The sequence below is a fragment of the Elephas maximus genome, chromosome 4 (genome assembly GCF_024166365.1).
Source record: "Elephas maximus indicus isolate mEleMax1 chromosome 4, mEleMax1 primary haplotype, whole genome shotgun sequence".
Taxonomy (NCBI): domain Eukaryota; kingdom Metazoa; phylum Chordata; class Mammalia; order Proboscidea; family Elephantidae; genus Elephas; species Elephas maximus.
This window is the reverse complement of record NC_064822.1, coordinates 165,166,469-165,182,374: the sequence shown is the minus strand read 5'-3', so window position 1 is coordinate 165,182,374 and position 15,906 is coordinate 165,166,469. Positions and strand designations below refer to the sequence as shown.

Below are 15,906 nucleotides of genomic sequence, written 5' to 3'. Positions count from 1 at the left end.
CATTGTTTGGGAAGCAGTGAGTTTCTGTTTATTGTCATGGAAAACCTGGCAATCAATATTGGTGATGGTTGCACAACATGATTAATGTAATTGGTCTCACTGAATTGTACACATGAAAAATGTTGAACTGGTAAATGTTATTTATATTTTTACAACAATAAAAAATCTAAATTGTATAGACAGAGTAGGAATGTGCAACATAGTACTAAATAATAACTCATTAAAAAGAAATAATATACTCTAAGGAAAATTCTCATAGTAGACTAGCAAATTTTCTAAATGAGTATCAGCAAAACCTAAGGATTGGTTGAGGATAGAATAGGTGGCTAAAGGAAAAATATTGCAAAGATCACATGTGGTCATAGGCAAGGGAAAGTGGAGAAGAGAAAACAATCTGGAGGTCTAATTTTACTGGAATAGGAAGGAAATAGAGAGTCTTGGATTGGGAAATAGTTGGTGTCATATTTTCAAATAATCAGAGAAAAATATACATCTGATAATGAGAGCAGAGCAAAGTAAAATAGCCATGAATAGAGTGGAGAAGTATCACAGAATCATAAAGTTAAAAAGAGAAAAATGGAACGAATAGCAACTTTTTCAAACCACCAAAATGAAGAAAGAGAAAAAGAGGAAACAACAATGTAAATAAATATAAAGAATAAAATAAGATGGAGTGATTAAAATCAAGCATGATGATCATTACCCTAAATTGTATTTGCCCATTAAAACGCAAACCATCAGACTATATTTCTGAAAACTCCAGCTTAAAAAAAAAAATTAGTTATACGCTACTTAGAAAACATTTTTTTTAAACATGACATTTTAAAAAGTTAAAAATAATGGTGTAGACATCAAAACCATGATATATAAAAGGAAAAATTTGTAAATTGGATCTCATCAAACTTAAAAACTTTAGCTCTGTGAGAGACTGCATGAAAACAATGAAAAGACAGACTATAGACTGGGAAAAATATTTGCAAATCAAAAATCCAACAAATGCCTTGTATCTAGAATATATAAAGAATTCAAACTTCAAGTACAAACTTCAAGAATGCAATCAAAGTTATTAAAGTATATATGTAGAAATTGATGAGATAGTGTATGTTGTATTGTATGTATATCACTATAATAAAAAAAAAACTCAACAGTACAAAAAAAAAAAAAAACAACTAGAAAATAGCAAAAGACGTGAACAGACATTTCACCAGAAAGGACATACAGATGGCAAATAAGCACATCAAAATATGTCCAACCTCATTAGGTATTAGCTATGGGGAAATATAAGTTAAAACCACAATGAAATATTACTACATGCCTATCAGAAACGCTAAAAAAATAAGTAAATAAAATAGTGATAAAACCAAATACTGGTGAGGATGCAAAGAAAATAGATCTCTCATACATTGCTGGTGAGAATGTAAAATGCAACAATCACTCTGTCAACAAATACAACAGTTCATTACAAAACTAAAATCGTCATGCTTGATTTCAATCATTTGATGTTATGTTTATATTTATTTACATTGTTGTTTCCTCTCCTTTTTTGATGGCTTGATAAAGTTGCTATTCATTCTGCTTTTCTCTTGAGATTCTTTGACATACCATAAAAAACCAAACCAAACCCAGTGCCATCGAGTCGATTCCGACTCATAGTGACCCTATGGGACAGAGTAGAACTGCCCCATAGAGTTTCCAAGGAGCGCCTGGTGGATTTGAACTGCCGACCCTTTGGTCAGCAGCCGTAGCACTTAACCACTACGCCACCAGGGTTTCCTGACATACCATAAAAAAAAAAAACTAGTAATTGTTCTCTTGGACATTTATCCCAGAGACATGGAAACTTAAGAAAAAAAAAGATGCTGTACACAAATGTTTATAACAGCTTTATTTATAAAAGCTATAAACCCCAATGTCCTTAATGGATGAATGGTTAAACAAACTATGGTACATCTGTATCATGGAATACTACTTAGCATTAAAAAGGAATAAGCCATTGACTCACAGAACGGCTTGCATGGATTTCAACAGAATTACACTGAATGGAAAAGGCCAATCCCAAAATGTTGCATACTGTATGATTCTATTTGTGTAACATTCTTGAAATGACAAAATGATGAGATGGAGAATAGCTAGTAATTGCCAGGGGTTAAGGAGTCAAGGAGGGAGGGAGATGGCTATGGCTATAAAAGGGTAGAAGGAAGAGCTGAATGAATCTTAACTGTGGTGATGATCTCACAGATCTACACATGTGATAAAATTGCATAGAACTAGACATACACACACACACAATTGAGTGCACGTAAAACTGGTGAAATCAGAATAAGGTCAATGGATTTTATCAATGCCAACTTCCTGGTTATGATATTGTACTATGTTGTAACAAGATGTTACCATTGGGGGAAACTGGGTAAAGGCTGTATAGAATCTCTCTGTATTATTTCTTATAACGGCATGTGAATCTACAATTATCTCAGAATAAAAGGGTTAAAAAGAGAAAGAGGTGGGCCTAGATATATACAGCAAATAACTGAATAAACTACAGTGTATCCACACTGTGTAGCCCTGGTAAGACAGTGGTTGAGAGCTACAGGTGCTGACTAAAAGGTTGACAGCTCGAATCCAGCAGCTGCTCCTGGGAAGCCCTGTGGGGCAGTTTTACTCCTCCTGTAGGTTCCCTATGAGTAGGAATCGATTTGACAGCAATAGATTCAGGTTTTTGGATCCACACTGTGGACATAACCCACAAAACCAACCTGCTGCGGCTAAGTCAATTCTGACTCATAGTAACTCTATAGGACAGAGTCAAATTGCGCCATAGGGTTTCCAAGGCTGTAATCTTTACAGAAGCAAACGGCCACATCCTGGTGGGTTCAAACCACTGACGTTTGGGTTAGCAGCCTAGCGCTTTAACCACTGTGTCACCAGGGCTTCTGCACTGTGGACTACTATGCAGTTATTTAAAAGAATAAATTAGAACTGATCACTTACTTGGTAGAATTTGCATAAGATACTACTGAATGAGAAATGTAAGGTTCAGAAAAGTGAACATAATGGGGTTCTATGTTTATTAAATAATGTCCAAAAATACTTCCACATACACATATCATATACATATATATGCATATGTATACACACATATAGATACACAAGAGTCTCTAGGTGTCACAGACAGTTTACACTCAAGCACTAACATAAAGGTTGGCAGTTTGAACCCACCCAGTGCTCCTGTGGAAGAAGGGTCTGCCGATCTACTTCCGTAAAGATCACAGCCAAGAAAACCCTATGGAGCAGTTCTACTCTGTAAATATAGGGTCACCATGAGTTGGAATCAACTCAACAGCAACGGGTTTGGGTTTTGGTTTTATGTATACACATATACATGTCTTCCTGTGTGTGTGTTTTATTTGACAATGGAAAAATACATGTGAAGATACATACTAGATTATTAATATGAATTAGTTTGTAGCGTGGATGGATGATATGGATGGTAGGGAGGGATTGGGATAATGAGAAACCAAGATAGATGGAAAAGGAAAAAAAATAGCACTAAAAATACCAATACCATATCTTTAGGCAAATAATGCATGTGTTCTATGTTTGTTTGCCAGCCACTCCCTCCGTGAGGTATTTTCATAAGCGTGCTATGCCAGTTTTTTGTACAGCAATGTGTGAAAACAGTGCTTATGAAAATACCTTGTAGGGGGAGGGAGTGGTTGGCAAACAGAGGTAGAAGGCAAGCATTATTTGAGTAAAAATACAGTATACATGAAACAATCACAACCTTTATATACAATTATGTGTGTTTTGTTTTAGTAATGTAAAGACATTTTAAGAATTATTTTTAATTTTTTATATATTATTTTTATCTGACAATTGTTTGAATTTATTGAGATATAATTTACATGATTCAATTCACCCATTTAAAATATACAATTCAATGGCTTTTAGCTCACACACAACCATCACCACAACCTATTTTAAAACATTTCATCACCCTAGAAAGAAACATCATATCTAATAGCAGCCACTCCCTATTTCCCCTCCAATTTTCATTCTCCCCTCCTAACCCTAGGCAACCACGAATCTACTATAGATTTGTCTGTTCTGGGAATTTCATATAAATGGAATCATATAAATTTATGATCTTTCATGACTGGCTTCTTTCACTTAGCATAATGTGTTCAAGGCTTATCCCAGTTGTATCCTGTATCAGTACTTCATTTCTTTTTATTGCTTAATAATATTCCATTGTATGGATATACCACCTTATATTTAACAATTCAAAGGCATGGTGTTGGCCATATGCACAGACACCCTGGGATGACCATGGTTATAGAAGGGCTCTGTTTGACTGTCTTTCCCTGATCTTTCTGTTAAGCTGTCTGCCATATGTGGTATTACAGCCAGATGTTGTTATTGTTGTTGTGTGCTATGGACTTGATTCTGACTCATAGTGACCCTATATGATAGACTAGAACTGCCCCATAGGGTTTCCTAGGCTGTAATCTTTACAGGAAGGTGCCCTAGTGTTGCAGTGGTTAAAGCACTCGACTGTAAACCAAAAGTTCAGTGGTTGGAACCCACCAGCGACTCCACAGGAAAAGACCTGGCAATCTGCTCCCATAAAGATTACAGCCTAGAAAACTCTATGGAGCAAACCCTGTCCTATAGAATTGCTATCAGTCCGACTTGAATGGACAGTATGGTGGGTGGCTTAGAAGTGCGGACCTTTCTGGTTAGCAGCTGAGCGCTTAACCCTTGTGCCATCATGGTTCCTTACCCAGAAATTAAAAAAAAAAAAAACCAAACCCATTGCCATAGCATCCCTATAGGGCAGAGTAGAACTGCCCTATAAGATTTCCTAGGCTGGAAACCCTGGTGGCATAGCGGTTAAGAGCTGCAGCTGCTAACCAAGAGGTCAGCAGTTTTAATCCACCAGGCCCTTGTTGGAAACTCTATGGAGCAGTTCTACTCTGTCCTATAGAGTCGCTATGAGTTGGAATTGACCCCACAGCAATGGGTTTTGGTTTTGTTTGTTTTAATTGTGCTTTAAGTGCAAGTTTACAAGTCAGTCTCTCATACAAAAATTTATATACACCTTGCTATATACTCCTAGTTACTCTCCCCCTAATGAGAGACAACACAATCCTCTCCTACCTGTATTCCCTTGTTTTTTTTTTTTTAAATCTTTAGGCCAGGTCTTTTTTTCCTGAGCCTCTGGATGAGTTCCAACCACTGACCTTTTGGTGAGCAGCAGAGCACTTAACCACTGCACCACAGGGCTCCTAAGGCTCCATTAATTGCCAGCGGATTGCTCTACTGCTTTTGACAGTACCCTGAGGCATAAATTGCCTCAATTAAATTTGGGCAGTCTTTGAAGTTTGTTCTAACCCAGGAGGGTTCTCCTTAGCTCTCTCTTTCCCTGGTTCTCTCTGCTAAACTGGTTGTCCTGTGGTCTAGCTTGTTGCTCCGATGGCACTACCAGCCTCCTTTTAGTTGTTTACCACCAAAATCTCCACTGTTATTGATAGCACCCTTAGTCTTAAACTTCCTTATATTCTATTTCAAAAAAAGTCCGTTATTTTGGGGAGAATTTCAGAGCTTTCTGTTCTTATGGACTGACTCTTCTTTGAGCTAAATCTGCGGGCCACTGTTCTGGGAGTTGGGTGGGGTGGTAGCCTCTGTTCTTCTCAGCTTGCCTCTCCTGGTGTAGAACCTCTGCCCTATAAGCAAGCTGAGGCCAGGGAAATAAGGGTCCCACTATTCTTAGCCTGTGGCAACTGGAGTAGAGCCGCCACTGTAGATGAAGGCTAGGTAGAAAAAAGGAGCCCCTAACTTTTCAGATACCCTCACCTAGAATTTAGCCTCTGAAGCCTCTTAAATGCCGATGGCCTGTCTCTTTTGTTGAGATACCATACCGCTTGGATTTTATCTGAGGAGAGAGTGGGCCCTGTCTTCTTCGCCACACTCACCCAGAGTAGAACTTCTTTAAATTTGAGCTGGGGGTACAGGAGAGGAAGGGAGCAAGCCATGGCTCAAGTACCACAGAATCTCACTGTTCTTACCGATTTTTAGTAGATTTTCTTCAGTAAATATGTCTTCATTTGCTGTATGCTCTTGTGACAATTTCTTGTAATTTTAAATGTTTTTCTTTGGTTGTTCTTGCTGTTGTTTATAATTTTCACCAGTTATGCTTGTTTTGCTAGAGCCCGCAGAGCTCCTCACACTGCCATTTTGGAAGTGAAATCCCCAGAATTATTTTTGAATGTACTATGTCAAAGAAAATGTCTGACTTTATCACATACTCTGAGCTTCAGTTTCCTTATCTATAAATGGGGATAATAATCCACACCCCACTGCCTAGAACGTATTAGCCCTCAATAGCTGTTAGTTTCCTTTTTCCCTCCTCTTATCTCACTTTTAGGACTTAGAGAAGTTCTAGTTGAAGAATGGTGTCTGCCCAATAACATGTTTTATGCCTTAAGAATGTTAAGACTTTAAGAAAGTATTCAGGTAAAGTGAAAAATATATTTAAACAGTATAAAAAATTCATCTTTGGACATGAACCAGGGTTCTTTCAGAGGTTTGACTCATGATAAAACAATTTAACAAAATTACAGACAACACGACATAAGATCTTTCTTCTCGCTCCCCATCCTTCACCACCTCCTCCTACTCCATGTTTTCCAAACTCACTTCCCCCCTGCATTATCATCTTTGGCCATCATCTCACATTAGCTGATATGTGAGAATTACTGCATAGAAATGGAAGGGTTGAATAGTTAAAAGAATAAAATTCGGGCAGCCTATATAAAGATTTTTTAAAGTGGTTAGTAACCAGTATCCTCTCCCAGCTGTATGTTTGTACAACTGGCTGAACTTGAAATAACTCACCCAGTGAACACATACACACACACGTATACTCCTTCTATTTCATAAGAACAGAAATCCATTTACAAAATCATTTATTCATTTAATGAAAATGATTCCACGCTTAGGATGGGTGTTACACTCAGGTACTTGGTCTCTGATTTGCACCTTAACTGATGAGACGAGATTTGAGGAGCTGGCCAATCAGTGTATGCCTTGCCAAGCCAAAACATTATTATCACATTTGCTCAATCTTTGTGTAGCTTATCTACCTACTTAGAAAAGTGATCAGAAGAAACATTGTGGATGTGATCCTAGGAGAATCTGTAAACGAGACTTACGTTTAACTCTCTCTTGTACCATCTTTAAAGCTGGCCAGAAACAATTAGCATCTTGTTTTCAGTTTTTCATGCAGGTTACATTAAGCAACCAGAATCCCTTAAAATTCATTCTTAAACTGCTACAAACTCTTTGGCTTTCTTAAAAGATCTGGAACCAATCAGGAATAATTCACAGTCAAGTACAATACAATCCATCCGGAGAGTTCTCAGATGCTTAATTCAAAAAGAGGATAAGGATGATGAACAAAAATCCAGACCTGAAAATTCTATTTTAAAACCTGGCTATCTGCTTTTAAATAGAGAATTCAGAGACTTGAGCTGTGTTAAAAAAAAAAAAAAATTTACAACTGAAACTAGGAAGATTTTATGTAGCTTAGATTGTGAAATGAAAACTACACTATTTGATTTAGCAGGTGCACACTAAGTACTTACTATGTGGAACGTGGAAACCCTAGTGGCATAGTGATTAACAGCTACAGCGGCTAACCAAAAGGGTGGTAGTTCAAATCCACCAGGTGCTCGTCGGAAACTCTATGGGGCAGTTCCACTCTGTCCTATAAGGTTGCTATAAGTTGGAATTGACTCGATGGCAACGGGGTTTATGTGGAATATTGGCAAGACGTAGTCCTTGCTTTCAAGAAATAAGTTTTGTACACAAATAACTATAATGAAAGGCAGAAAATATTTGTTATAATAGAGGGTCTGAAAATACCGTATAAGACAGAGAGGGAAGAGAGATTTTCCTGTTACAAGGTTTTAGAAGAGGCTTCGTAAAGGAAATAGCATCTGATCCAAAGCCAAAGATTGAGCAGGAATGTGAGACCATAATAAAACCAACAAAAGCGCATCACAGGCTGCCTTTAGACCAGCAAGTAATCCCACCTGGCTGGAGAATTGGGGGAGTGAAATCATGTTAGATGTAGGTCATGAAGCCTCCAGAATGCCATCAAAGGGACTTGGAATTATCTTGAAGCCAACCGAAAACCACTGAAGGGTTTTGAAACCAGAAGTACTAATCAAAACTGTGTCTTCGAGAGATTGTTCTGACACCCGTGTATAAGATTGACAAAAATATCACCGGCAGGAAGACCAATATAGAAGCCATTGTTGCATTAGTCCAGGTGAGCCTGAACTGAGAGAGCAGAACCAAAGTAGATGGCAGTTCCATCAATACGAAACAGGAAATAGAAACAAGGGAATGGATTTGAGAGGCACAGCGGTGAGGGATGACTAGCACCTGGGGACTGATGTCAGCAGTGACAGAGGGAGAGAAAGATATTTGAAGTTTAATGTGTGCGTGCCGGGGAGGTTGACAATGTCCTTAAAAAAAGAAAGGAAACAGGGATGGATGAGGTTTGGGGAAAGAAGGAAGTTGGTGTTTCATTTATCCAATAACTATTTATTGAGCATTTACCATGTGCCAGGTGCTGTTGTGGGGGTACAAGACCGTTATGTTTCAATTTTTAAAGCACTTGATGTGCATGAAGCACCGTTATCAATCGGTATGACTCCAAAGGCAGACCTGGAGCCAGTGAGCAGGAGTCAGGTAGAAAGTAAAATACCTTTCTAATAAATGGAGCCTTCCTGGTAAGTAGCAGGAGCTCTGTGGCAGGCAGTATTCAAGCAGAAGGTGGCTGATATTCTTCCAGGAACATTGTGACAGGCAATTCCTGCAGGAGGAGGGAGGTTCGACTCACCTTTCCACATGGTCTCTCCCAGGCTGAAGTCTATTCTTTCTGATGATCTAGTCCTATGGATTCTATTATTAATCTCTTGTTTCTCCCAGTTATTAAATGAATTATGCAGTCTGCCTGCCATTCAGTAAAACTCACACATTTACATCTGTTATTCTTGAATTATGTTTGATTAAAGCTCTTCTTTATTAAAAAACTCTACCCAGTTTATGTTACCTTTTTAGAAAACTGAGAATGGTAACACAGGTAGATTGGGTTATAAATATCAGGGGGGTGAAGGATTTCTTTTGCCTAATAATATTTTGGGGTGGGGGGAACCCTCCAAACAAGAAATGAATTATCTTGCCTTCTAAATAGTGATGGAGTTATTGTATTTTGCAGTAATTCAAGGAAGAAAAATATATCTCAGAGAGGTTCATTTTGATACCGCACCGGAAAGAAAAAGAACAATCATCCTGCAAACAATGTAAAGCTTTAGATCAGAAACGTTTATATGTGCTGCATTAAAAAAAAAAAAAAAAAAAAAAAAGGAGGAGGGAAAGAAAAAAAGAAGAAAGGAAAAGGGGAACCTGTAGTGAGCCGGGCAATAAACTATAGTTAAAGCTTTGCATTTCCTGGTGTCTTTTGAAACGTAAAATTCCACAACAAATAGCTCTGTAACGTATAACCAGTATGAAGATTCAATTCAGATTTCAGCACTTTGGTTTGCTTTTGAATCTTGCTATTTTCTGCATTTGTTTTGACTGCTCTCATCATTCAAGATTGACGCTTGGATGGGTGTGTAGGAGGAAGCAGCAGCAGCAGGCTTACAGCTTGCAGACAAAAAAATCTGCCTTATCTGATGGCTATTATTGAAAATGCGAGGTGTAGCCTGGGCTGGGTAATGAAGGGGAGCGAGCGAGGGGGAGCAAGGAGCAGGGAGCTGCATACTGATGAGTGTAGGAGTACTTGATAAAAAGAATTCTGGCTGCTGGCCGTGCATTGCTCATTGTGGAGTACTCCAACAATCACATAGAACGCAGACCAGCCTAAGCTGACAGCTTGATATGCCTTCTTCTGCTGCCTGGTTTTGGGGGCTGTATGACGTACTGGTCGGTAGTAAAGATTAATATGTAAGAAATGTGGAGCTAGGATCAAGTCATACTCCACAGCCTGCCTGGCAAACTATGTTTTACTTCTGACTTTGCTCTCTCGCTGAGAACATTAATCTGTCAAGCTGGCGGGCTCCTTTGATAGCAACTTTCCCAGGAGCATGATGTGGCAATGCCACCTCTCAGCCCAGGACTACCGCTATTACCCCGTGGACGGCTACTCCCTGCTTAAACGCTTCCCTCTTCATCCTCTTACAGGACCCAGATGCCCTGTCCAAACAGTGGGACAATGGTTGGAAAGCATTGGGCTACCTCAGTACGAGAACCACCTGATGGCTAATGGATTTGACAATGTGCAGTTTATGGTAAGAAGCTCTCTGTGTCCACGGAGCTGCCTTTTGTCTGTCTTTGCTTCTTATGTGTCTTACAGGGCTCAGAGGCAGCCTGATTTGCACCAAAACTGGTCATTTCTATATATAAATATATGTAACTGCATCAGAAAATCGGATGCCCTTAGGACTGAACTTACTGTGTACATATAGACACTTGCTGAAAATGAGATCTGATCTGTGTGCATCCTTATACATACATATCATATGAATGAACTGGTGAGAGTACTATTTATAGGCAGGGAAAGAAGATTAGCATTTATATTCTCCCTGTCATTCTTTGTGTGATTTTTATAAATCTGTAATTTTGGAATACCCCAGTAGGTTTGTATCACTCTTCAGCTAATTCTGGATTCTTAAAACGTATTATTTCATTCGAGTATCAGTATTTCGTGATTAATTAGACAATTGGTGATGTTTACAGTGTGATCATTTTTTTTTTCCCGATACTTGTTCAATAAGCAGTTTAAATTGTGTTGGCCGGGCTTCAGTTCATTAGCAAACTGCTTCAGATGGTCAGTTATGGAGAGCATAAACTTACTTACACATGCTAATCGAAGAGCAATGAGGTATTGTTTATCACTTGAGGTTGGAAACAAACACTTCCATCTATTAGCTGTCAGTGTTTAGAAAAAGAGGTGGATGGATTAAGTACGTTTGTGCACTTCGGAATTCTGGTTTACATGCGATCTAAAACTGGTGCTTGCAACTTCCACTGTGATGAATATAGGTGAGGAAGGAGCATGGGGAGATGTGCCAACCGATTATACAGCTTTCTAATCATTTACGTACCTCCCCCGTGCTCATCAGTTTCCCTCGTTAAGCTACGTCACAGCCCTTATTAACTTTGCTTGCTCTTAAGGTCCCATCACACATATAACTGATCCCTAAATTTAGAGAGACCTTTTTTTTTTACAGAACATAGTCATGTAGAACAGAAATGGCTTGTGGAAACAATTAATAGTTGTTTCTAAATAAAATGCTAGGTCTGACACCTGCAGCTTATTAATACCAGAATTGATAACAAAGTACTAAGAGTTACTCTGGTCTTTTTATTTCCAAGATGATTCTTCTTCAAGCTTGTCTTGAGTATTGTAGATTGGAAGAATATTAAAATTGTTAAATTTCTGCCTGTTCTCCAAAAAATGTGTATACCAGAGAGGTTAAAAAAAAAAAAAAAAAAAACCCTACATAAATGTAGTAAGACATATGAGCACTAAGTAATTGTGTGTATAGAGCCCTTTATAAATCTGTCCTTTTATAATGAGATATGCAGCTACTGTTTTTTTTCTTGTGTTTATTGAGTACTGTCACTGTTTAGATAGACAAGGTATTGTTAAGTATGGAAACAGGAAAAAAGTAAATGTTCTTCAATTGCTGTGAGAGTCTTAGGACACTGAGCAGATTTAGGACGTAGTTTTTTTTTAGGATACCTAACGGATGACAGTAAGATTTAGGGGAACTTCAAACATAAAAGAGCCCTGGTGGTGCAGTGGTTAAGCACATGACCTAACGGATAGGTCAGTGGTTTGAACTCACCAGCCACTCCATGGGAGAAAGATGTGGCAGTCTGCTTCTGTAAAGATTACAGCCTTGGAAACCCTATGGGGCAGTTCTACTCTGTCCTATGGGGTCCCCATGAGTTGGAATCGACTTGATGGCAATGGGTTTGATTTTTGGTTTATTAAACATAATGAAACTGTTTTCACCAATATTTATATTTACTGCACATTTTGATAAGACTTTATTCTTTTTCCTCATCTCTACTTAAGATAGGGTTTTCCCATTTCCACCCCCAAACCTTTGCCCACATTTATTCTGGTCCCAGAAGAAGTTACTTCTTTGGACTCCCTGGATAATATGACAAGCCTGAAAGATATAAATTCAGCATCATTTTCTTCTGAATGTTAACCACTTATGAGCAAATGTAAATCCCTTTTTGAAAGCCTTGAACTGAAAGGTTAATCAAATAGGTTTCAAATAAGCATTTGGATAGAGATCATAAAAAAAGTTCATGAATGAATTATGTATAAACACTACAAATTGTATCCGGGAGACAAAAGTCCTGGACATTGGTGACAAAACCAAGGTCTGATGTTCTCCATATTCTTTTTATTTGTTAAATTCCAACTATTATAAATAATTTTCCAGAGAATAAGAAAGCATTGTTAATTAAGGTAGGTCAATCAAATACTTTCTTCATGAGACAGAATTCATTAAAAAAACAAAAAAAGAACTTTGAATTATCATTTAGAAGAGTTAATTATGAAAAGGAAGGAAATCATAAAACAGTATCATTGGTTTTTGCTTTCATGTTGCCCTGCAACCATTTATTTGCTACTAGTATCACGAAAAATCCATTTCTACCTTTACAAAAAATATTCATTGATCTCCCTAATCTAATTCATTTAATTATGAACTTAGTTAAAGCTCACTAATATGACTGACTCACTTTAAGAAACAGATATCCTTCTTGTGGTGAAAAGATCTGTTAGACCTGCTTAATCTCCACATGGTATCATAATCTAGCTTTTGTTTTTCTTTAAGCACATTCTGACCTGCATTTATTCACCCTGTTGCCTAAGCAACAACCACCACACTCCTATTAACTCTGATGTAGTGCAGGTTTATTCGCGTTTTAAAACAGGACAGGAGACATCAAGAGGTTATAATTAATGTTGGTTGAAACACCATATCACACATAGGCACAGATACATTTTATTTAGGAAACATTCTCAAGAGTTAATTTTTTTTTTCATTTAATCAATTTCCCATTAATTAATGTGAATGTAGAGGGGCCATGTAAGTAGCTTTCAAAGTGCTTACTGAAAGCATTAGAGCTTTTTTTTCCCCTCTAAATCTGTTCTGTGTTCTCTGACGCATATGCAGAAAAATATATAGATGATTTTTTTTCACACAGCTATGATTAACCTCCATAAAGATGACTTAGATCATTTCCTAGATATGGTTAGGACAAAAAGGACCTCCTTTTAACTATCTGGAAACCCTGGTGGCATAGTGGTCAAGAGGTATGGCTGCTAACCAAAAGGCTGGCAGTTTGAATCCACCAGGTGCTCCTTGGAAACCATATGGGGCAGTTCTACTCTGTCCTGTAGGGTCACTATGAGTCAGAATTGACTCAACGGCAATGAGTTTTTTGATTTTTAAATATCTGTGGTTTGCTGCTTCTCCTTCAGGCTGTTAGTGCTTATCCTTGATTTTATAGGTGCATGAATTATTTTTCAATTTCTTCAAATCAGAATTCAAAACTTTTTCTTTATGTATTTGGTTCTGATTTGGAGAATGGTTGTGCAAACAGCTTGGACCCTTCTGTTCCCTTAAAACCATAAAATAAATAGAAATTGGTCCAATCAAAGAATAGCTACCAAAGTGCGTCAGGTCACATTATACTTTGGGAAAGTTCCACCTATGTTCAACTCAGTGGTTCAAAATCAAAAGGCCCTTCAAAATAGAATCCTTTGAAGACTTTTCCAGGTCTGGCCCTACCTGTTCATCCCCTCTGAAGTCATATGGCAACACCTCCCTCCTGGTTCGGCCTGTCTACCTGCTGCTCACTAGTCTCCATGAATACTTTCTGGGTCCTCTGGCATCCTATCTATTTTCCCCAGTTTGGAATGGATAGAATGTATGCACGTTTCAGCATTACAGTTTTGTTTTTTTTTTTAACCAAGTAGTTGATTACCATGCAAAGTGCATGATTATCTATTTCCTTGTTGTATTTGTTTCTACCATCATCTTTCATTTTCCAATCTGATGACTGTTTCCTATATTTTCAGTTTCAATCTATTTATTATTGTCTCAAAGACTTTCCTCATTTGTCCTCTCTCCCCTCTCCTTCTGGGCAGCTCTTTCCTTCCTGTCCCTACTGTCTTTTATCCCAAAGGTCTAACTCAGTTCCTGCCTTGTTTACATAGCTTTCCTTGATGGCTGCAGTTCATAGCGGCCTCTCTTTTCTCTGAACTCATATAGTAGGTACATTTTGAAAGAAAAATTACATTTGGTGTGTCATTACTCACTCCCGAGAATTAGAAGTTAAGTTTTCACTTGGATGTATCTTGTCTCCCCAACTAGATTGCAAGCTCTTCAAGCCCAAGTTCTGTGTAATCAATTTTCTTGCTGTTCTCACAACTCCTAGCACAATGCTGTATACATAAAAATCACCCTATGATTTCTGAAGACTATAGTATACATACCTCCAGTCTCATTTTCTTACTTTTAAACTTAGAAGCCTTGTTTTGCCATGGGAATGGGGTGCATTTCCTTCACTCGTTCATTCAACAAACCTTCCTTAAGCCTTTTCTATGTGTCAGGGACAGTGTTTAGTACTAGGTATATTACAGTGAACAAGACACACTCCTAGCTGTCAAGCAGGTAGAGTATTTTTCTTAGCTTTATCATATTATTTGCATACACACACATACACACACACAATATCACAGGGATCTTATCTTGCATCTTGTTTTTCCATATAATCATCATCCTTCAGCATATGAACTCACTAGCAATTGTTTTTCCAGCAACAAATTAGAGTAGGCAATGGAAGAGGTAAAATCTATCATAGGGTGGAGTGAAGGACAATAAAAATGCTGATAACATCAAAACCCTGGAAGTGTTATGGTAGATTTACAGTCCAAAACTTGTATTAAGAAGTTTATATTATTTGGAGGAGGACTGACTCATAGCTTCACTCTCATAACTAGTTGGCAGTTATATTGTAAACTGCAATCAAAAGGGGGGGAAGAATGAAGTTTTGCCAACTCATTTTTTAGCATCTACTGTGTTTCTAGAGAGAGTCCTTGTGGTGCAGTGGTTAAGCATTTGGCTGCTAACCAAAAGGTCTGCAGCTCAAATTACCAGCCGTTCCTTGGAAATCCAGTGGGACAGTTCTACTCTGTCTTATAGAGTTGCTGTGAGTTGTAATCAACTCAATGGTAACAGATTTGGTTTGGGTTTTGGTGTTTCTAGAAAATCCCTGATGGTGCAGTGGTTAAAGCACTCAGCTGCTAACTGAAAGGTTGGTGGTTCGAAACTACCAGGAAGAAAGAGGTGACAGTCTACTTCCATAAAGATTTACAGCCTTAGAAACAATATGGGGCGGTTACACTCTCTATAGGGTCGCTCTGAGTCAGGATGGGCTTGACGCCTGTGGATTTGGTTTGGTTTACTGTTTCTACCAGTTGTCATCTAGGTTGATGTGGGATTCTTGACTGTTATTAAAATGCTCAAGGTGCAGACTTTACAGAGTAATAAATGCACGTAATACAGGAACCCTACCTACATGAATTGGCATTTTTGTACACTTGGGTAGATATCATTCATAAAGGATTTGTTGAAGGTCAAAGTGAGTAGAGCTTATTAGACACTGAAATGGAGCCACAGAGTTCTTGGAAGTCATCCATTTGAACAAAAGATTTGAGCAAGACTGAATCAATAAGTACTTAATTAAACGTCTTTTTTTTTTTTTTTTCAATTTGCATGGTACATTTTACAAGCTAAAGGA

General features: G+C 38.0%; 1 protein-coding gene across 8 annotated transcripts in view; it reads left to right on the top strand.

Moving 5' to 3' along the window:
* Window positions 1-15,906, top strand: part of ANKS1B (ankyrin repeat and sterile alpha motif domain containing 1B) — a 1,421,217-nt gene that overhangs the window by 920,366 nt on the left and 484,945 nt on the right. For 4 of the 8 annotated variants that reach the window (XM_049884161.1, XM_049884160.1, XM_049884159.1 and 1 more), the window contains exon 15: window positions 10,255-10,361. In XM_049884161.1, the coding sequence (XP_049740118.1) occupies window positions 10,255-10,361 (107 nt within the window). Of the gene's footprint in view, window positions 1-10,112; window positions 10,362-15,906 lie in introns of those variants that run through there. The other 4 variants (XM_049884162.1, XM_049884163.1, XM_049884165.1 and 1 more) reach the window with 1 other exon arrangement.